We start from the raw sequence: 17202 nt of genomic DNA, 5'->3' as shown, positions 1-17202 counted from the left end.
AGCAGCACTGACGCAGGCATCACCTTTGCGCATCATCGCAAACGCTTCAAGTATCTCACGTGCAGTCTGGCCCTGATACCGGCTCAAAACCCGAGTTTCTTTAAAGACCGGGCAGCAGCCACACTTTGCACAGTGGATGGCCAGATTACTCCTGCTTTTATTCTATGTTATCAGCGTGCTAGCGCAGGCGACTGTAGAGGCAGCGGCCCGATCGTCCTATATATGATCGGCCGCACAATGTCAGGGATCTCGTACACGGCCTCACTCCGGCACGGGACATGGAAGGTGGCGTGCTTTTTTCACACAGCACCTGTTGTGGCGGCTATAGTATTTACTTTTTTGCAGAGGGAGCTTAGTTTGTTGGGAGTCGAAAACACAACGCGCACTCCCGCACGTCCTGCAGCTTGATTAACGCGAAGGGAAACACTGTGCGATGGGTAACAAAGTTGGGCGATGTTGTCATCCTGGATAAAGTCGAACGTGTTCTAACTACGGGCTCAAAATTCTGCGTTGCTCCGAGGTTGGACAGCTGGCAGCTTCCAGCTTCCAACTTCCAGCTGGCAGAAGGCTTCCACAAGGGCGAAGTTGGAGGCTGTCGAATTTTCTGGAGAGGCGGGTATACCGAAGCTGGCAGCTTCTCTAAAAAAAATTTAGAGGGACTGTCCCTCACCGCTTTCTTCTTAGCCAAGACCCACAAGGAAGGTAACCCTTTCAGGGTTATCGTTTCTGAGGCTGGTTCCTGGCAAAGGTTTTTGGGAACCTTCTTGCTAAGGTGTTTGTCGCTGCTAGAGGTCAAAGACCCGTTCATGGTTCGCAGATCGTCAGAGGTTTCACAATTTCTGGCTACTTCCTCTCCTGCGGATGTGCAAGCCTTCTAGGTGGACATCAAACACCTCGTTTATTCCCTGCCTCAAGTCGACCTCTTGGAAGTGGTACAGGAAGGCATAGAAAAACATGGCGTTGTGCGTTTTCAGAACGTCATTGGCATCAGTGCTTCAAGTGCTAGGACTTGTTACTGTACCTCCGCTCCCCTGTAGTCGAACACAATGAGTAATTGTACATGCAAAAGAAAGGCGTATGCATCGGCTCGCGCATTGAAACCCTTTTGAGCGATCTTCTTTTGGCTCATTATGATGGTGTCCTGCAAGAGAACCTCGAGCCCGCTGGGTTGATCAGGATCTTGTGATATGTGGACGACTTTCCTGGTGGTATACTGCGCTCATGGTTGGGCCTTCAACCACGTTGAACAAATTTCGACGTTGTTCCATTCATATTTTCGAGGCCTCGCCTCTACCCGGGAGCTACCTGTCGATGGCAAGATACGCTCTCTCGACTTAGAGCTGCATTTCAGCCAAAGCCAGGCATGATGGACCTATGTGCCCCTTTCGAAGAAACTCCTTCCTCCGGTCTCGTCAAATCACTCGAAACTCGTGAAACTAGCCATCGCTAGTGGCGTCTTGAGGAACGCTCTAGTCCGCTCCTGTCATCACCAGGTGGACCAAAGCTAAGATGCCCAGGTTCAACGACTGAAGGCGAGTGGCTATCCAATATTCATGTTGTCTGACTTGACTGGTGCTTTATTGTGTGGGGTCAGGCTCTTTAAGGACCACGTTCGGTCAGCCCTTGAGAAACCCAAGGTGGTACTCCCTTAGTGCAAAGTGCTTCCAATCGCGTTAAGAATGCGGAACGTGCGGAAGGGCGCGTTGTGTTTCCGGCTCCCAACAAACTAAGCTCCCACTGCAAATAAAACAAATACTAGCAATCGCGCCAAACGGTGCTGTGTTAAGGAGCCCGCTACCTGCTACGTGCCGTGCAAAAGCGAGGCCGCGTACGGGATCCCGACATCGTCGTGATGCGAATCATGCATAACACAATCAGGCCGCTGCCTCAACAATCGCCTGCGCAAGCACGCTAATGACGTGAAGACTAAAAGCTGGAGTAATCTGGCCATCCACTGTGTGGCTGCTATCCGTTCTTCCAAGAAACACGGGTTTTGAGCGGTTATCGGGGCCAAAGCCGGTGAGATATTTGAAGCGTTTGCGATGACGCGAAAAAGTGATGCCTGAGTCAGTGCTCCTTCCACTGCCCTAACTGACAAAGAGTTTATGTATCTCCGCCACTAATCTGGTCTCATCAATAAAAGTCCACTTTCTATCACTTGACGCATGCGCGGATGAAGTGCAAGATAGAAACTTTCCCTCCCCTTCTCTTTTTTCACATTTTTGTATGGGCAGAGTAAACCCAAGTGGTTGGCAGTCAGCGCTCGTCCTGTGTTCCTCCCTTGTCCGTGTTTATTTTGCGCTGTCTTTCACCTATAAAGACACTTGTATAAAACCCAGCAAACTAACGTAATCTTGTCAAACAAACATTGGGGCTAACATTACATGGCACACTTTTCGCAATGGTTTGTACTGTGTCAGACACGTTTAGTTCATGCCCTTTAGCAGTGCTACTTTTTTGCGACTGACATACCTCTATCGAAATGAACGCGTTCGGAAAGTCGCGGATAGGATGCGGCATCTTCGAACTTTGAACTTTATTGGCATCAAGTTATAGTTCACATGCAGTGTACCGTACCTATTACTTCTCGCAACTTGATATCTCTTCCAAACGAAAGAAATGAGGATTCAAAAACTGACCTGGGCTGGCGATGCAAAAGGTACCAGTACTTTATTCGTTACCTAAGAGCCCAATACTATAAATTTTCAGGTCATGTGGGCTACTTTTCACCGTCACGCTTCAGGCAAGCAATGCATTCAAAATCAACAAATGCTGATTTGTGGTACATTTACGCAGTATTAGATGACCACTGCCGGGGCTTGGCCGTTGTTTTAAGCACTTAGACATTTCTTTAAGTACACTCCGCACGTTTTACCCAATTCGTATGTGACACCCAAGACGTTGAAGTAATTTTAATGTTAAAACTTGTTAAGAAATCATTCAATATCATATAGTCTTATATTGAAGGGTCCTTGTGTTTTAGAGAGAGTTATAACCTCACAATATACGATGCATTATGTCCAAATTTATCGTTTGACTACAAGAAACAGTGATGCGCCCACTTTCATTACTTACGGTTCGACTTAGCCTAGCTCATGTTCAATATTGACTTCATGCCTGCAAACAGATGGCTGGTATAGGGCGCACATTGTCATGAATAAGCAGCTGCAGATATATTTAATTTAGTTGTCGGGACAATGTATTTGGTGTACTGTTATTAATTAATTCAAAGAAAATTAATTTTATGTGCACTACTCTGGCTGCGTTCCGGCTGTTGTTTTGCCGACCAGCTGGGGACTCAGAAACTACGGGGCACAGCTAATGTGTGAAGTTCTAGTGCCTCTGCAGAAAAATAAATCCATCACATCATATCTTCATACGTGCTTCGCCGCAAATGATGTCTAATCGCGCAAGTTCGCAGGTGATATGTCGTCACGCTGCAATGACGTCAGTGTTGGCCTCATATCCAATGGCATAGCGTGCTTATGCACTGCAGATGGTCATATTCACATTGTGCTGATTTTACATATAGTGTTGCACTGTTCTACCTTTTTTACACTCTTTTGAATTCGATAAACAAGTCGGGAAAAATACGTTTTCGAGTGGCGAAACACATAGCGTCTGCAGTTTTGCTCACATTTCTTCTTCAATTAGACGGTTTGCGACGTTACGACACCTACATAACACGTCTAATCAATCTATGTTGTTTTAAAGGTTCCTGTCATAGGTTTGCAAACACAAACTCGTCATGCTGTGTCTGTTAATGTGGCCGCCTGCAGGTAATAAGCAATACCGTGCACTACTACAACATCGTTATAAAACATCTGCTGGTGCCTATGGCATGTGCTGACGTAGCATCACTACACTGACGTAGGTGGACGTCATTTGCAGCGATGCACAGAAAGACAGGCAATAATAAAAAATACATGCCGAAACTTTAATAATACTGTTTTCTTTTATACGTTTACGTTCATAGCGTCGGGGTGACTACGCTTTCAGGAATATTGTAAACTATGTAACCAGAACAGACATGCATAGCGTTCTTATTTTGCGGAGCAAGAAAAGAAGCGAGAAAGAAAAAGAAAACAGGAAAGAGAAAAACAAAGAAAAAGGAAAGAAAGAGTAAGAATAATTGGCAGAAAAGTGTGATTGCATAGCTTTGGAAAACTATCTCGATCTGCATATGTAAAAAAGATGGGCAAGCGATATCAATCGAGTAGCAGTGCTGACGAAATGCGCCCGAACAATTTAAACGCGGACTTGCCTTCAGATTTTGTCCACCTCACACGAGGCACGGGAAAACCATCGGCTTGGCAGTCGACGATGGCCGTTCCACCACGAACGACCATAGTGTCGGATGGCTCGATGCGCCATATTGGTGGCACTGCAAATAGGATAAAGAACGAAACAAGCAAATTCGACTTGTGTCGACGGCGAAAAATTAAACGCAGCCGTGATCGCGAGCTAGGAACATATCTCTTCATAAGATGAACTTGTATATATATAGAAAGACAGGCAAGATTTATACCACAATGATAGGGTGAGCGCATTCGTGGGCTGTCGAATCTATATAAGCTCACGCATTAACTGCGTCCGCTATTAATACATGTATCACCGTACATTCCAGAGTACTCGCTCCGGCTCACCTACGTTCGAGAAGGTATAACGTAGTGCACGTTAAATAACTCCGGGTAGTCAAGTTATTCCGAATCGCTCCGCTGCGGCGTGCCTCATGATCCGATCGTAGCTCTGCCAGGTTATTCTGCCGGTTATTTTACCGTACAGCACAAATTCCGTCACGCCCGCGTTTCAGTTAGACAACCAACTATCGCTGAACAATCGGCGACAACGTTAAAGAAATTTCGGTTACATGGCGGTGCGTCTTGCGCTGAGTGATAACTGGACAACAGGGATATTCCAGCGAAATACGCTCACCGGTCAAAATAACTATTATGACATAGCACCAATGCTTACTACCATGCACTTGTACCTTAAAGATATACAAGTAAAAGAAAGACTTGGTACGAGCAGCTTTTCGCCATGCTAAGCGTACAGTGCATGCCTAGCAAAATCAAAAACAGAAACTATCATAGCGACAAGCTAACAATAAAAGGTCATTCAAACTTGAGAAATCCCTGTGACAAGCCTTGCTGGCGGTGGTTTGATAAACCAATTCCCGCGTTGGTGAAGCAGCTCAACCATTCTGAGCGCAATATCTCTTATATTCTTTTCTCATGGCCCTTTAGAAAGGGTCTAAATAAGCAGGTAATATTAGTTCTCAAAGCCGTCTAGCCACCCAGTAAGCAAGTCGACACTGCACATAGTCAATGCGTGAAAAGTGGTGCTGTGAGTATGCTCCAATTGGAAAAGACACATATGCCCCGTACCGTAATACTACATAATCGTGCGGGTTTATATTGGAGTATACAGGATTTCATGGGGGATTTTATAGGATCCAATATAATTATAAATACAGGGCATATGGGTCATGCGTGGTCTTTCCCTAGCAACGTGCTTAATTAAAAGAGTGTGATTTTGTTTAGAACACCGCGTTTACGTGTGAGCAGACACTTTCTCAAAGGACATGGGAGGAGAGCATTGAAGAAGGTGCATCGCAAGCCATACCATGAATTACCATTGTGGAGGTGACCGTGACCGCGCCGGCCTCGTTGCGGGCTTCGCAGCTGTAATTTCCTCGGTGCTCCGGCAGCAGTTTCTCGAAGATTAGAGTTGACGAGAACTCCGTCACGTTCAGCACACTCACGGAGGCTAAGCCCGCGGTGATGACGGGGACGCCGTCCTTGTACCAGTTGATGTGGACCGGCGCATCGCCTTTGGACACGGTGCAAAGAACGTTGTAGCGCTGGCCCTGATGCAGAGACTCCGGGAATGCGAAGGGCACTATGGCTGGTCGAACTGCGAGAGAAATCAGAGACGTGACAGGTGTGTTGCTTCAATAAAAATATACTGCTGCGGTTTTACGTGCCAGAACCACGATATAGTCGTGAGGCATGACGTAGTGGACGGCTACGGTTTAATTATGACCATCTGGTGTTCTTTGACGTGCACATAAATCTAACTTTAAGAGTGTTTTTGTATTTCTCTCCCATTGAAATGAGGCCGCCGCATCCGGGAGCGAACCCGCGACCTCGAGCTTACTAGTAAAACGCCATAGCCTCTAAGCTACCTTGACGGATGTTTGTTCAATGTGAGCAGTCAAATAAACTTTTGACAGTCTGACTCATTCAATGCTTGTTTGATCTCTCCGTTGTATTATTAGGGAACAAATAACGCAGAGCGCTCGCTTGCTCACTCACTCACTCACTCACTCACTCACTCACTCACTCACTCACTCACTCACTCACTCACTCACTCACTCACTCACTCACTCACTCACTCACTCACTCACTCACTCACTCACTCACTCACTCACTCACTCACTCGCTCACTCACTCACTCACTCACTCACTCACTCACTCACTCACTCACTCACTCACTCACTCACTCACTCACTCACTCACTCACTCACTCACTCACTCTTTAAGCACACAGATTAATTTGTCTTCCTTTCTTACTGTATTCACCACGAGCTTTCGTTGCGCATATGTGCTCTATCTTAGTAGTTGCGTTTCTCTTCTTAATGTCGCGCGCCGCAGCGAACACAACGAAAGACACTCAAGACTGCCTTGGGATAAACGAAACCGGTTGTTTGCTGGTATCTTGTTTGCGTCACACAAACAAAGGAATGCAGGGATTCAAGCCTAACACCACCGAGAAGGACGGGTACAGCTACGGCAACGGAACAAAAGAGCAAGCCTTGCTCCAAAGCTCGGCGGAGGAACGTGACTAATGGCGGCGTGATGACGTGCGAGCAGGCCTGGACATCTTGTGATTCGGGTAACGTATAGCCTCGCGCAATGCGGTCGTTTCTCAGGCTGCAGATCAGGCACAAAACGCGCGCTCCGCACACTGCCGCTACCAGTTGATACGACCACATTCTTCATCCACGCTTAACGAACGGGCTACGAAAACTGCCGAGCTTTGTCGTGTCAAGATGAGCCTACTTATGTTGCACTGGAAAGTAATTCCGTCCGACATGTACAATAATTCAAATCGTTTTCTTCTAGTACGTCATAAGCCGGGCATTAGAAAGACAAGCCGACAAATAGACAGACAGACAGAAAGAAAGAAAAAGAAAGAAAGAAAGAAAGAAATATGGGAAGCATAGGTAAGTACGTAAGAAGATCAACGAGCGAAACATCCCGTTTCACTACATTGCATGGAGCGTAAAAATAAAATTACGGAGAGAAACTGCGCGAACCGTGCACACACGCAGCAGGATACGCAACACAACTATAGACGGGCACTCAGGCATGTGCATTTCAAAAACTGTAGCACGCGAGTAGCTTTCGGTGCAAGCGATGGACGTATATAGCGCTGAAAACACATCGGAAAGGCTTGCGCCGATTCTTACGAGTCTAATCATATTTGACAAATTCAGACTACACTCAGCGCGGTCCCTCGGGCGCTATGACGTTTTGCTGCTGCGGACGAGGTCGCGAGTTCGTTTCCCCGCCGCTGCGGCCACATTTCGCTGAGGGCGAAGTGTAATGACGCTACTGAACTCGGATTTATGTGCACGTGAAACAACCCCACGAGAACAAATTTATTCCGGCGCTCTCCACTACGGCGTCCTGCATAACCCACTATGCAGTTTTATTACCTTGAACGTCACCCATTTTAATCTGAGGTTTAATAAATTAGAAGTAAAAATGACGCCTTTCAAAGATTCTTTTATTGTACTTTAGTGACATGACACGATACCCGCTGGAATAGGAGATAAAATGCTTACGACGTTTAACTGGTGTTGGTGCGCGTACTAATACGAAATTGGCTGCTTAATACAGTAGAAGGACGACTCGGCATGGTGACAATCTCACCAAACGATATATAACGGTATTTTTGTTGCACCGCGCAAAACTGTTTCTTGCGGGGTGCTTTGCGATGAAATGTTCTTTGCGACAGAGAATGTCGCATCACTGGCGAACTCAGCACTGAGAGGTCTGTATCGCTGGAAATATCAAGAATAAAACCGAGTGTTTTAAAATATGTTTGTCTCCTTTTACGAGCCCCTCGAGCAAGTAGATAAACTGTGGAAAATCTCCGACACCGAATCTGTGATACGCGGAGCATTCTCCAGCAAGCATCTAGTTGCTATGGATACTCAGAAAGGCGGTTATTTCAGACCGGCAGAGGATTGCTCGCCTATTAAGCGATAATGGTTCAGGTGACAGAAAAAAGAAAGAAAGAAACCCTGATGCTGCAACAGAACTTTGTGAGATCTCCATTTATTTTCGTCCACAATTTACTGCTCACTAAATCAAATCCTGCTGACAGACTTGCGTTTAAAAGTGAGAGGAGTAATCAACACAGGAAAATTAATTGAGTGAATGTGATTCACCTGGTTGTATCGTACTATCGTAGATGTTGCTTCCCAGTGGCCATTCTATACAGCGACATAAATTGTGACCTTCCGTCTATCGGAATCCACCGACATGTTGCGTTTGTCCGCAGTACTACATTTTTCTCGCTAGATGTGCCACATCTCACATATATGTTCGCAGCACTTACAGTATACCTGCACATTACAGGCGCGAGGGTCTGCGCAGTACGAAACGTTGACTATTACAACTAATGGTGACGTTAGAGCGACCCGCCGGTACTTCGCATATGAATGCACTGGCATACGTCGACGCTTTGCTTCCGACGACAAGCAAGAAAGGAGCCACTCGTCACCGCTGAACAGGAACTCCCTTCGTTTCTTTCCCTTTCCCTCTTTCGAAAGCAAACATTCAGAGTCAGTCTATTTACGGTTCTCGCAGAATTGTCGCAATATCTGGCTCGAGCTTCCCTTACAGCCATCTGAAAAGCAAGACTAAAGTGAAAATCGCGCGTCATTTGTAGTACGGGCGCTCCAAAAAGGCAAACGCTCGTGTATGGGCGGCAGGGAAGAGAAAGAGTGCACTTGTAACCGGAGGAAAATGAAAAGGGGGGAAAAAAAAGAAAGCACGCAAACAGGAATCACATTACGCCCGGCTCCGAGAGTGATAAAGCGACGTTCATTTGTGTTCTGCGAATGTGAATCAACAGAAAAAAAAAATTGAAGGGAGGTTTATTTGTCGCGCTTTACTTTTTTGACGCAGAAGTGAACGGAGTGGACGGGGGAGTTTCCTTCCGCGACCGCGTGCCGCTACGTTAGGCGTTCAAAACGGAGCGGAAACGGCAGCCAGCCAGACGCCATTCTTCGCACGGCGTTCGCGCCACGCCGGGTTCTGTCGCGACGGCTTCGGCTACGACCAGGGGGGCTCGCTCGTTGCTGGCCGCGAATATACGTACACCGGCAGACGCGGAACTGCAAGCCTGATGAATACGGCCGTATACCTTCGCAAACGTGATGGCGTGCGGGAGATGGAAAACGGAGGGAAGTGAGGGAGGGGTAGGGGGGGGGGCTGCGCGATCCGCTGAAATGGAAACGAGGTCTCCCTGGTTTCACTTTCGATTCTTTCTATGCATCCTTCCTTCCTTTATTAATTTTCTTTCTCTCTCTCCCCCGCCTTACGTTTCTGTGACTTGCTTGCTCTTCGTTCCGCTCTTTCCGGGATCGTTGCAAAATTACGAGATGCATGAACCTTTCTTTCTTTCTCTCTCTTTTGAAATAAGGCGAAATGAACGCCCGATGATGACCCTGCGGTTCCCGCGCTATGCAGGTGCCCGTATCGGTGCGATGCGTCCGGAGTGGACGGCGTTTCAGGGTGGTTTCATTTCCCTGGCAAAAGGAAGTTGAAGCTGACAGCCAGAAAGCAGAAAGAGCACGTGACCAGACTGCCAGCTAGTTTGGAGCAATCAGCACTTCCCTCAACGGTAGTTTTCCTTTGCGATGTTAGCTTTCCTTTCTTTTCTTTTTGTTTTGTTTGCGCTCTGGTACATTATTTCTGAGTCGTTAGAGATCCTTTCTTCCATTCCGCAAATAATAACTAACGACGGCCCTATTTCCCGTATATTTACTCCAGAACGTATCAGACATGGACTCCGCAAATGTATCGTTACTGGTAGAACACAGCGTTCATTTCATATTATCATCACCCTTTCTTCTTTCTTCTTTCTTTTTGAGTCGTGATGAAACACGTGGTTTTGTCGTTAGCTGTGGTCGTTTGGAGGGCCGCGAATGCAGATCAAAGTGCAGCTGTAGTTTATTAGCGAACAAAACCATACGACAATGATATTCAAATTTCCGTACTCCTCCACTACTCCCGTAACAAACTTTCGATATCTTCCGCAATGCACCATAACCGCCTATTTACTATACAAAGGAAGCTATGACTGGATATATACATCAAAGGAGCACCAAAATGTTACCACGGTGTTATCTGCGCATTAGCTGAAACAGCGTCAGCTTAAACACCAAACTTAACTGAAATCATGGTCAAAACAAACGAGATATAACGCACGGCTGAGCGCAAACTGACGCACTTTATTAATTTTCCGATAAACTTTGCTCATTTCGCACGTTGCCGCGCCACTTTACTTTAGTCTACCTAGTAAGCCTAAATTTATTATAGAGTTTAAAATTTGCCGAATGTTACATTTTGCAACGCTCCTACATTTGTACCTATTTCACATTGAGGTGCGGAGGAGTCCGACTTAAAACAGCGTTGCCTTTTCGTTGTCACCTTGGAGAGGATCGAACGTCTGTGGGACGATATAGTTAGCGACGCCAGCGAAACCAGAGGTCAGCCACGGTTCCAGCATTGCATACGTGCTGTGAAAGATAACGAGCATAGAGGAAGGGGGGATTGGATTGTAGGGGTCATGTGGAGGTGGAAGCAGACCGCTAAGGCTTCGAGGCACGCCCGCATAAATTTCACAACCATCCCCCCACCTCCCCTGCCTAAAGGCGCTTGCAAAGCTCCCTCCGGGTGTCCCGGGAGACTTAGGAAGAGTCGCGCTATGTGTCCGAAGAAGGCCACGCGAGCCCGTGGCGACCACTCCTCTATTCCTTTCTTAATTTTCTTGTTTTGGCACCGAAGCGCATGTCTTGTGAATATTGCATGTTGCACACACTACTGCTCCATATACGGGCCACCGAAGGCACGTGTGTAGTGACGGCAACGGGAAAGGGGTGGGGGGCGTGGGTTAGCGTCGGATTTGTATGTATACTGCAGACGCCACCATGCCGTAGGCTCGCACATTCACGACGTGGGATCCTTTCGTTGCAGCAGGCGGCATAATGGCGCCTTTTTCCTCCGGAACGGTGGCAGCACGGTTCGTGCGCTGTTTAGCAATCGGCCGCGGGCCGAAGAGGAAGTGAGGCAAGCGAGCCGAGCTTTTGGGGAATAGCGGCGGGGAGAAAACGGGAGAAGGGGGGATGTCATTTACCCTAATCGATGACTTATCTGAGCGGCTGATCGCCGCCACTGCCTCAGGCGGTGGTCCGGCGGCGCCGGCGGCGTTGGTTTGAGCGCAGTAATGAACGCGCGCGAATAGCGCACCTCGCGCTGCCAGCGTGGACTTTCTGGGCGAGGATCTCGCAACCTGGGGGGGAAAGGAGGAGTGGGCGAGGGGATGCCGGGCGTCGAACCGGCGTGGCGCAACCTCCTTCCGTACCCGATTCGGGAGGCTGTGCGTGCGTGTGTGTGTGTGTGTAGGGGTCGGCTCGCTTTCCCACCGGTGGCGAGATCGGAAATGAATGGTGAGGCCCCGAACGGCGCCAAACTGCGCAGCTCCGGGACCCGCCGCGGATCGTGGGGATGTATAGCTCGTGTGCGGAGCTCGGCAACGGCCTGGTTAATTGGGTCTGTGGCCCACGTACGCTAACCTTTCCCGCGTTTCTGGCCGCCGCGTTTCTGAAAGGATCAGCCTCGGTGCACAGCCTCTCGACGAAATGATATGCCGGGCCCATACATCTATACGCTTGCCGCGCCGCGCTCGCGTGCCATGCTTTGAGACAGCGGCTTCCAGCACGGGTCTGACGGTGAACGAACGCCGATCGCGCGTATACGTGTGGTGGCTAATGCCCGCGCCGATTGTGCGTGTAAACAAAGCAAGATAACATAAGAAAACACCGAGGGAAAGAAAGGATGAACTAAGTCTAATCGCTAAACTGGAATATCTCGTTATATCGCGTGAAAAACGCATTTCTGCCCCTCGCGCATACATTTAGAGAAGTGAGAGCAGGCCTTTCGTGATTAATAAAATAACAACTTCTCTTAACGAGGTTTAATAACAGAAGGTCCAAAGTAATTTTGTTCTGCTGAGTGCCCTTCCTGCTCTTTAATACCGCTAAACGAAGAAAGGAAAAAAGAAAACACAACACGCCAGTATGCAACATCGTGCATAATGAAGCGCGAGCGACTAACAGAAGAAAGAAAAATAGTGAGCGCACTCGCTAAGTGGCAGAGGACGATGACTGTGATAACGGTTACCTTGTGTAAGAAGAAAACTGCTTAATGCATGGAACGCTTGCCTCGACGGGGCTTACGCAGGGCGACCACGGAAGGAAGGTGCAGTCACGGGTGAGAGCTGCTTACCCAGCACTTTGATGTACACGGTGTTGTGCGCTGTCAGACCGTCCTTATTGCGAGCCGTGCAGGAGTAGAGGCCTTCGTCCGTGGCACGCTCCACGTCTTGAACGACTAGCGTGCCGTTAGCAAAGGTCTTCTGGCGGTGGTTGTACGGTAGCCGGAGGCCTTCTGCGAGGGACCACACACATCATTAATGGTGAACATTTACCTCTAAGGAGATAGAAAGAAAGCAAAGAGAGGGCAGGCAGGGAGTCTCGGTTTGCTACCCTACATAGGGGGTAAGGAAAATAGAAAGCGGCAAACACAGAGACAGAGCAAGTAATGCACGTGTGTGGATGCACACGAGCACTATAAGCAGCCGCTCGCGCCGGTGCAATTCAAGAGCTGCACTAGTAGGCGGATATGTTTTTTGCGACAGCGATGAATGTGTGCCCGGTCCAAGTATACCTTTGACTCGGAAAGTGGTCTTGATTCCGCCGGATCAAAATTGTCGGAAGAGAGAGGGAGAGGCTTGGACGTCGTATCGAGAGTAGGCACATAGCAGGGGCTCAATGCTTTCCTCGCAGCTAAAGAAGAAGCTCGACACATTGTCACGGGAAAGTTTGCCTTGTGGCGTCAGTAGGGTAGCCGAGGCATGAGGTATAGCTCAGCCAAGCAGATAAAGAAGCCCAATAGAGAGAGTTTGATGCTCTCTATTAGACTACCCCGTTAGTACGTGTCATACATATATATATATTACCTCTCCGTATTCAACAACAAAATATAGCTCATAACGAAGCCGTTTCTCGTATCGATGACTTTGTTAAAACGTGGGCGCTTACGGTGTGTCAGAGTACAAAGTAAAATAAATAGTGGCAACTGTATGACCACCAAATCGGCCAAGGCTTGAGTGCGGGAAAACAACTCCTCCTGCCAGTGTATGCTCGCGTGAGAGGCCCCCATTCTATAGAGCAACGGAGGCAATTAAGGAGCATGTAGGGTTCCACATTTCAGCAGAAAGGTAATAAAATAGAGTAAAGTAAGAAGGGAGAGAACATAGAAAGAAAGACAGAGGGAGAGAAAAAGAAGAAACAGTACAACGGCACAGAGAGTAGTTCGCGGTGAAGCGGTGGTGTCGTGCGCTCTTGAAAAGCCTGCGCGCCGCAAGATAACGCGCACTAGGCGCGTCTTTCCTTCTTTTCGCGGCGCGAACATTCAGCTCGCACGTCACCTGGAAGTGGGTGATACAGTACACCTCGGGCATTTCGGGCGCAGCCGAAAGAGGAGTGAAGGGCGTCGTGGGTACGCGAAATAATAACAATAATAAATAGCAACAATAAAGGAAGCAACTGGCGTGAAAGGCAGCCAGGCCATTAGCCTCGCACGATATTGCCTGGGAAAGCTGGAGTTGCCTGCAGCAGCAGTTGAGCATGAAAGGAAGTCGAGAGAGAGAGAGAAAGGTAGAGGGCGACACAACGTTGATGCACTTAACGCAGCCCTTGTTTGCGCTTGCAAAGCCCCAACAAGTTTCGCCTGAAGGCATAGAATGAGATCTTAAGAAACGGGAAATAATGGCGGCAATGTAAGCAAAAAGAAAGCACCACAACTCCTGCAAACCTCCATCGAGCTAAGCTTAGAGCCGATGAGGATGGCTTTGGTTGTCCTGTCCACAAGGAGTACGAAACTGGCCCTGGCACGTGCCTAGGCGCTCGGTGACTTTTCTCAAACAGGAAGGCAAGTTCACAAAGCTTTCTGTACGTAAGGGTGGTTTGCCATGGCCGCCCACCTCTTCTAGTAAAAGCTCCAACACTACGATTGGCCGCCACCAGTTATTCCTAAAAGCTCTATCGTAAGGGCTCATGCGTGAATACGGGCCCACATATTAAATAAGCATGCTCTCGGGCTGTTTAACTAGCGTATAGCAATGAACTGAAGCGATTGTTGGCTGTTTCTTGGAGGGCAATGGTAATTTTATCGCTAAGCAGGGTCTGCTAGTGTAATATTAACAAGATTAGAAGGATACTAAACACAAACACTAGATCAGTTTAGACTGATAAAGCAATCATTAAAAATTGTATTTTCATTTATTGCGCGGTAACAGGTTAATCACTAGAAGATGAAACGAAGCTCGAAGTACCATTTCTTGAAATTTGTGCTGAAGCCCCAGTGTCGGCTCGTCAGGATGACATCGCGGATTTCAAGGTATCGCTTTTTCAAGGTGTCTTGGATTGTAATGGTTCCGTGAATTATCTTGGAACTTGGCTAGTTATGTCTTTCAGCTTTATTTCGATTATAATGCAGTCCAGCTTTACATAGCAAAATGGATTTGGCCCGACCAAATTCCGTCAAAATCCACGAGGTCACGTGGAGCCGGTGCAGGAACTACAAGGCGACCTCGCCACCCGTCTTTTGCTTTTTCCGTCTTTCGCAGCTTACCGAGTCACTTCTTCACAAAAAGAACACTTTAATGGCATTGTAAAAGGGTGATTTACGAATACAACTCAAGTTACTGTTCACCTAATGTGCATTTAAGTCACTTCTTCAATGATTATAGCTTCAGAAAAAGTCGTCTTCGTCAAACAGCGTTTCTCGATGTTCGCGAGTCCTAGACGATTGCTCGTGAAATGTCCACCGTGCGCCTTTTCGACAGTTGCCTTGATTACACTGATTTCCACTACTTAAGCAGCGTTTTAAAAGTTTTGTGGTCGCCTGCAGAATGTGCAGTGATGAACCACGGCTAGGTCGCACTAAGGAACTTTCTCAGGCAAACATTGTGCAGCTGAAATAATTCGGGACAATGCAGATGGTTGAAAGCAGGGACCACAGCCACCTGCCATCAATGTTTTATAGACAACCAGTGACACCAGAAAGTGCTCCAGGGGTGCTATTGTGGCCGCAATATTGACCATTTATATGACGTCGGCTTCTTTAATTAGCCTAAATAATAGCCCTATCATCTTTGACTTGCCCAATAGAGTGAACATGGGGGAATCAGGTGGCGAAAAAAATGGTCAGAATAACACGCCCTGATAAAGAGCGTTAGCCTGTTCATATATGTGTAGCTGTTGTACAAATCTAACCCCTATGCAAGGGTTCCTTCAGAGTATTGAACACCCATCTCAAAGGAAATCTTTTTAATTACTGCGAAAGCGGGAAGTAATTCCTGGAACCAGAATAGGGGCCCTATAACGTAAAACTTTTCCAATATGTTTCTATTCCAATCTCCTGGCGTCACATTTGCGTAACCACCAACGCAAGCACCGGGCGGTCACCCGCAAGGTTGTCTGAATAGACCATTCAGACGCTCTACTCGTTCATAGGCGGCCACTTTTGTTTGCTTGAAAAACGAATAACATTGCCTACACTGAGTGGCTTCTCGTATCTAATTGGCTGACAGGAGGCGAGGAGAACGCTCAAGTAGAGAGGGATTCGATGGGGCCGAGCCACTGCACTGAAAGTCGATAACCGGATGAAGAGGGGGGTGCCGGCGTCTAAGATTGGTCGGTTTTCCCTTACTTAGCTTGCGGTGGCTGGTCGAAAATCACGGCTGCATGCAACGGAGGCTCAAGAATGACGCTAAAACAGACCCTCAGCAGAGAAGAGTTGGCAGAATAAGGTGGTAAACGTGCCGAAATTGCTCGAAAACGTTACACGGCCACGCAAGAAGTTTTATTATACGCAAATACACCCATGCTCTGCGGCAGGTGCGAGTAGCCAGCGTCTGAGCGATCGGCGGCAGCCATCTTTTATTCCTTTCGGAATGGGGCAGCCTGCGGCTATTCCGAAGACAATTCAGTTTTGTTCGGCATATTAATGCATCTTTATCGCGTACACATCACTTTGACGCGGTGAGTTCTTGCGGTTTTGTGACGTCGCGTGACAGGCAGGTGAAGTGGGTGCAGCCCGAAAACTTTTTACCAATAGCCGAGGGCTAATGGCGAAAGGGGGTCGAATCAGAAATAACTGTTTTTCTTTTTTTCTGCCAAATCATGCATAATCAGTGTGTACACATCATATCAGATGGGGAGGTATCGCGGTTTTCGTGACGTCGCGTGACAGACAGGTGAAGTGGGGGTGGTCAAAAAAAGTTTTTGACTAATCGTGGAGGGCTGATAGCAGAATTAGAATAGAAAAGTTTGGAACAGTTTTACGTTATAGCGCCCTATGTCACGGCAGCCATGTTTTGGACATTAACTTATTGAAGTTTACGGAATATATAAATACCGGTGACTTGGATGTGAGCAATAGAGCTGGTAGCGACATTTTATTATTGTTTGATCAACTAAGAAGCGTCATCAGCATTTTTTTAACGTTTCACGCTGTTCTCATAAAAGAAAAAAAATATTTGCCATTTACCGAACACCGGAATAGCGGATGCGTAGACCTGAGCAACATCAATGATGGTACCATCTGGCGACGTTGGGTTCAATGAAAGCGTGAAACACTATTATTCCGAATCATTCTTTTCTTAATCAATCCAGTTTTATAGCAAGTATATGGCCGTTTTCATAGGCCAGTCTCGAAGACAGTGCCTTATAAACTGGGGATACTGGATGTCTGCTTTTGGGATGGATCATGGAAGAGGGACATGTACCAGTGGTACACATCCAGTGGCGCGTGCCCAGTCACCCATGCATGTGGA

General features: G+C 47.6%; 1 protein-coding gene across 1 annotated transcript in view; it reads right to left on the bottom strand.

The window, feature by feature from the left end:
* Positions 1-17202, bottom strand: part of LOC142578184 (cell adhesion molecule Dscam1-like) — a 106965-nt gene that overhangs the window by 28157 nt on the left and 61606 nt on the right. Inside the window, exons 9-11 of the mRNA XM_075687585.1 lie at positions 12588-12749; positions 5626-5916; positions 4265-4384 (exon numbers count right to left, since the gene is read on the bottom strand). Coding sequence (XP_075543700.1) covers positions 4265-4384; positions 5626-5916; positions 12588-12749 — 573 coding nt within the window. The remainder of the gene's footprint in view (positions 1-4264; positions 4385-5625; positions 5917-12587; positions 12750-17202) is intronic.

Source organism: Dermacentor variabilis, chromosome 4 (assembly GCF_050947875.1).
Source record: "Dermacentor variabilis isolate Ectoservices chromosome 4, ASM5094787v1, whole genome shotgun sequence".
NCBI lineage: Eukaryota > Metazoa > Arthropoda > Arachnida > Ixodida > Ixodidae > Dermacentor > Dermacentor variabilis.
This window is presented reverse-complemented; position numbering and strand designations above follow the sequence as displayed.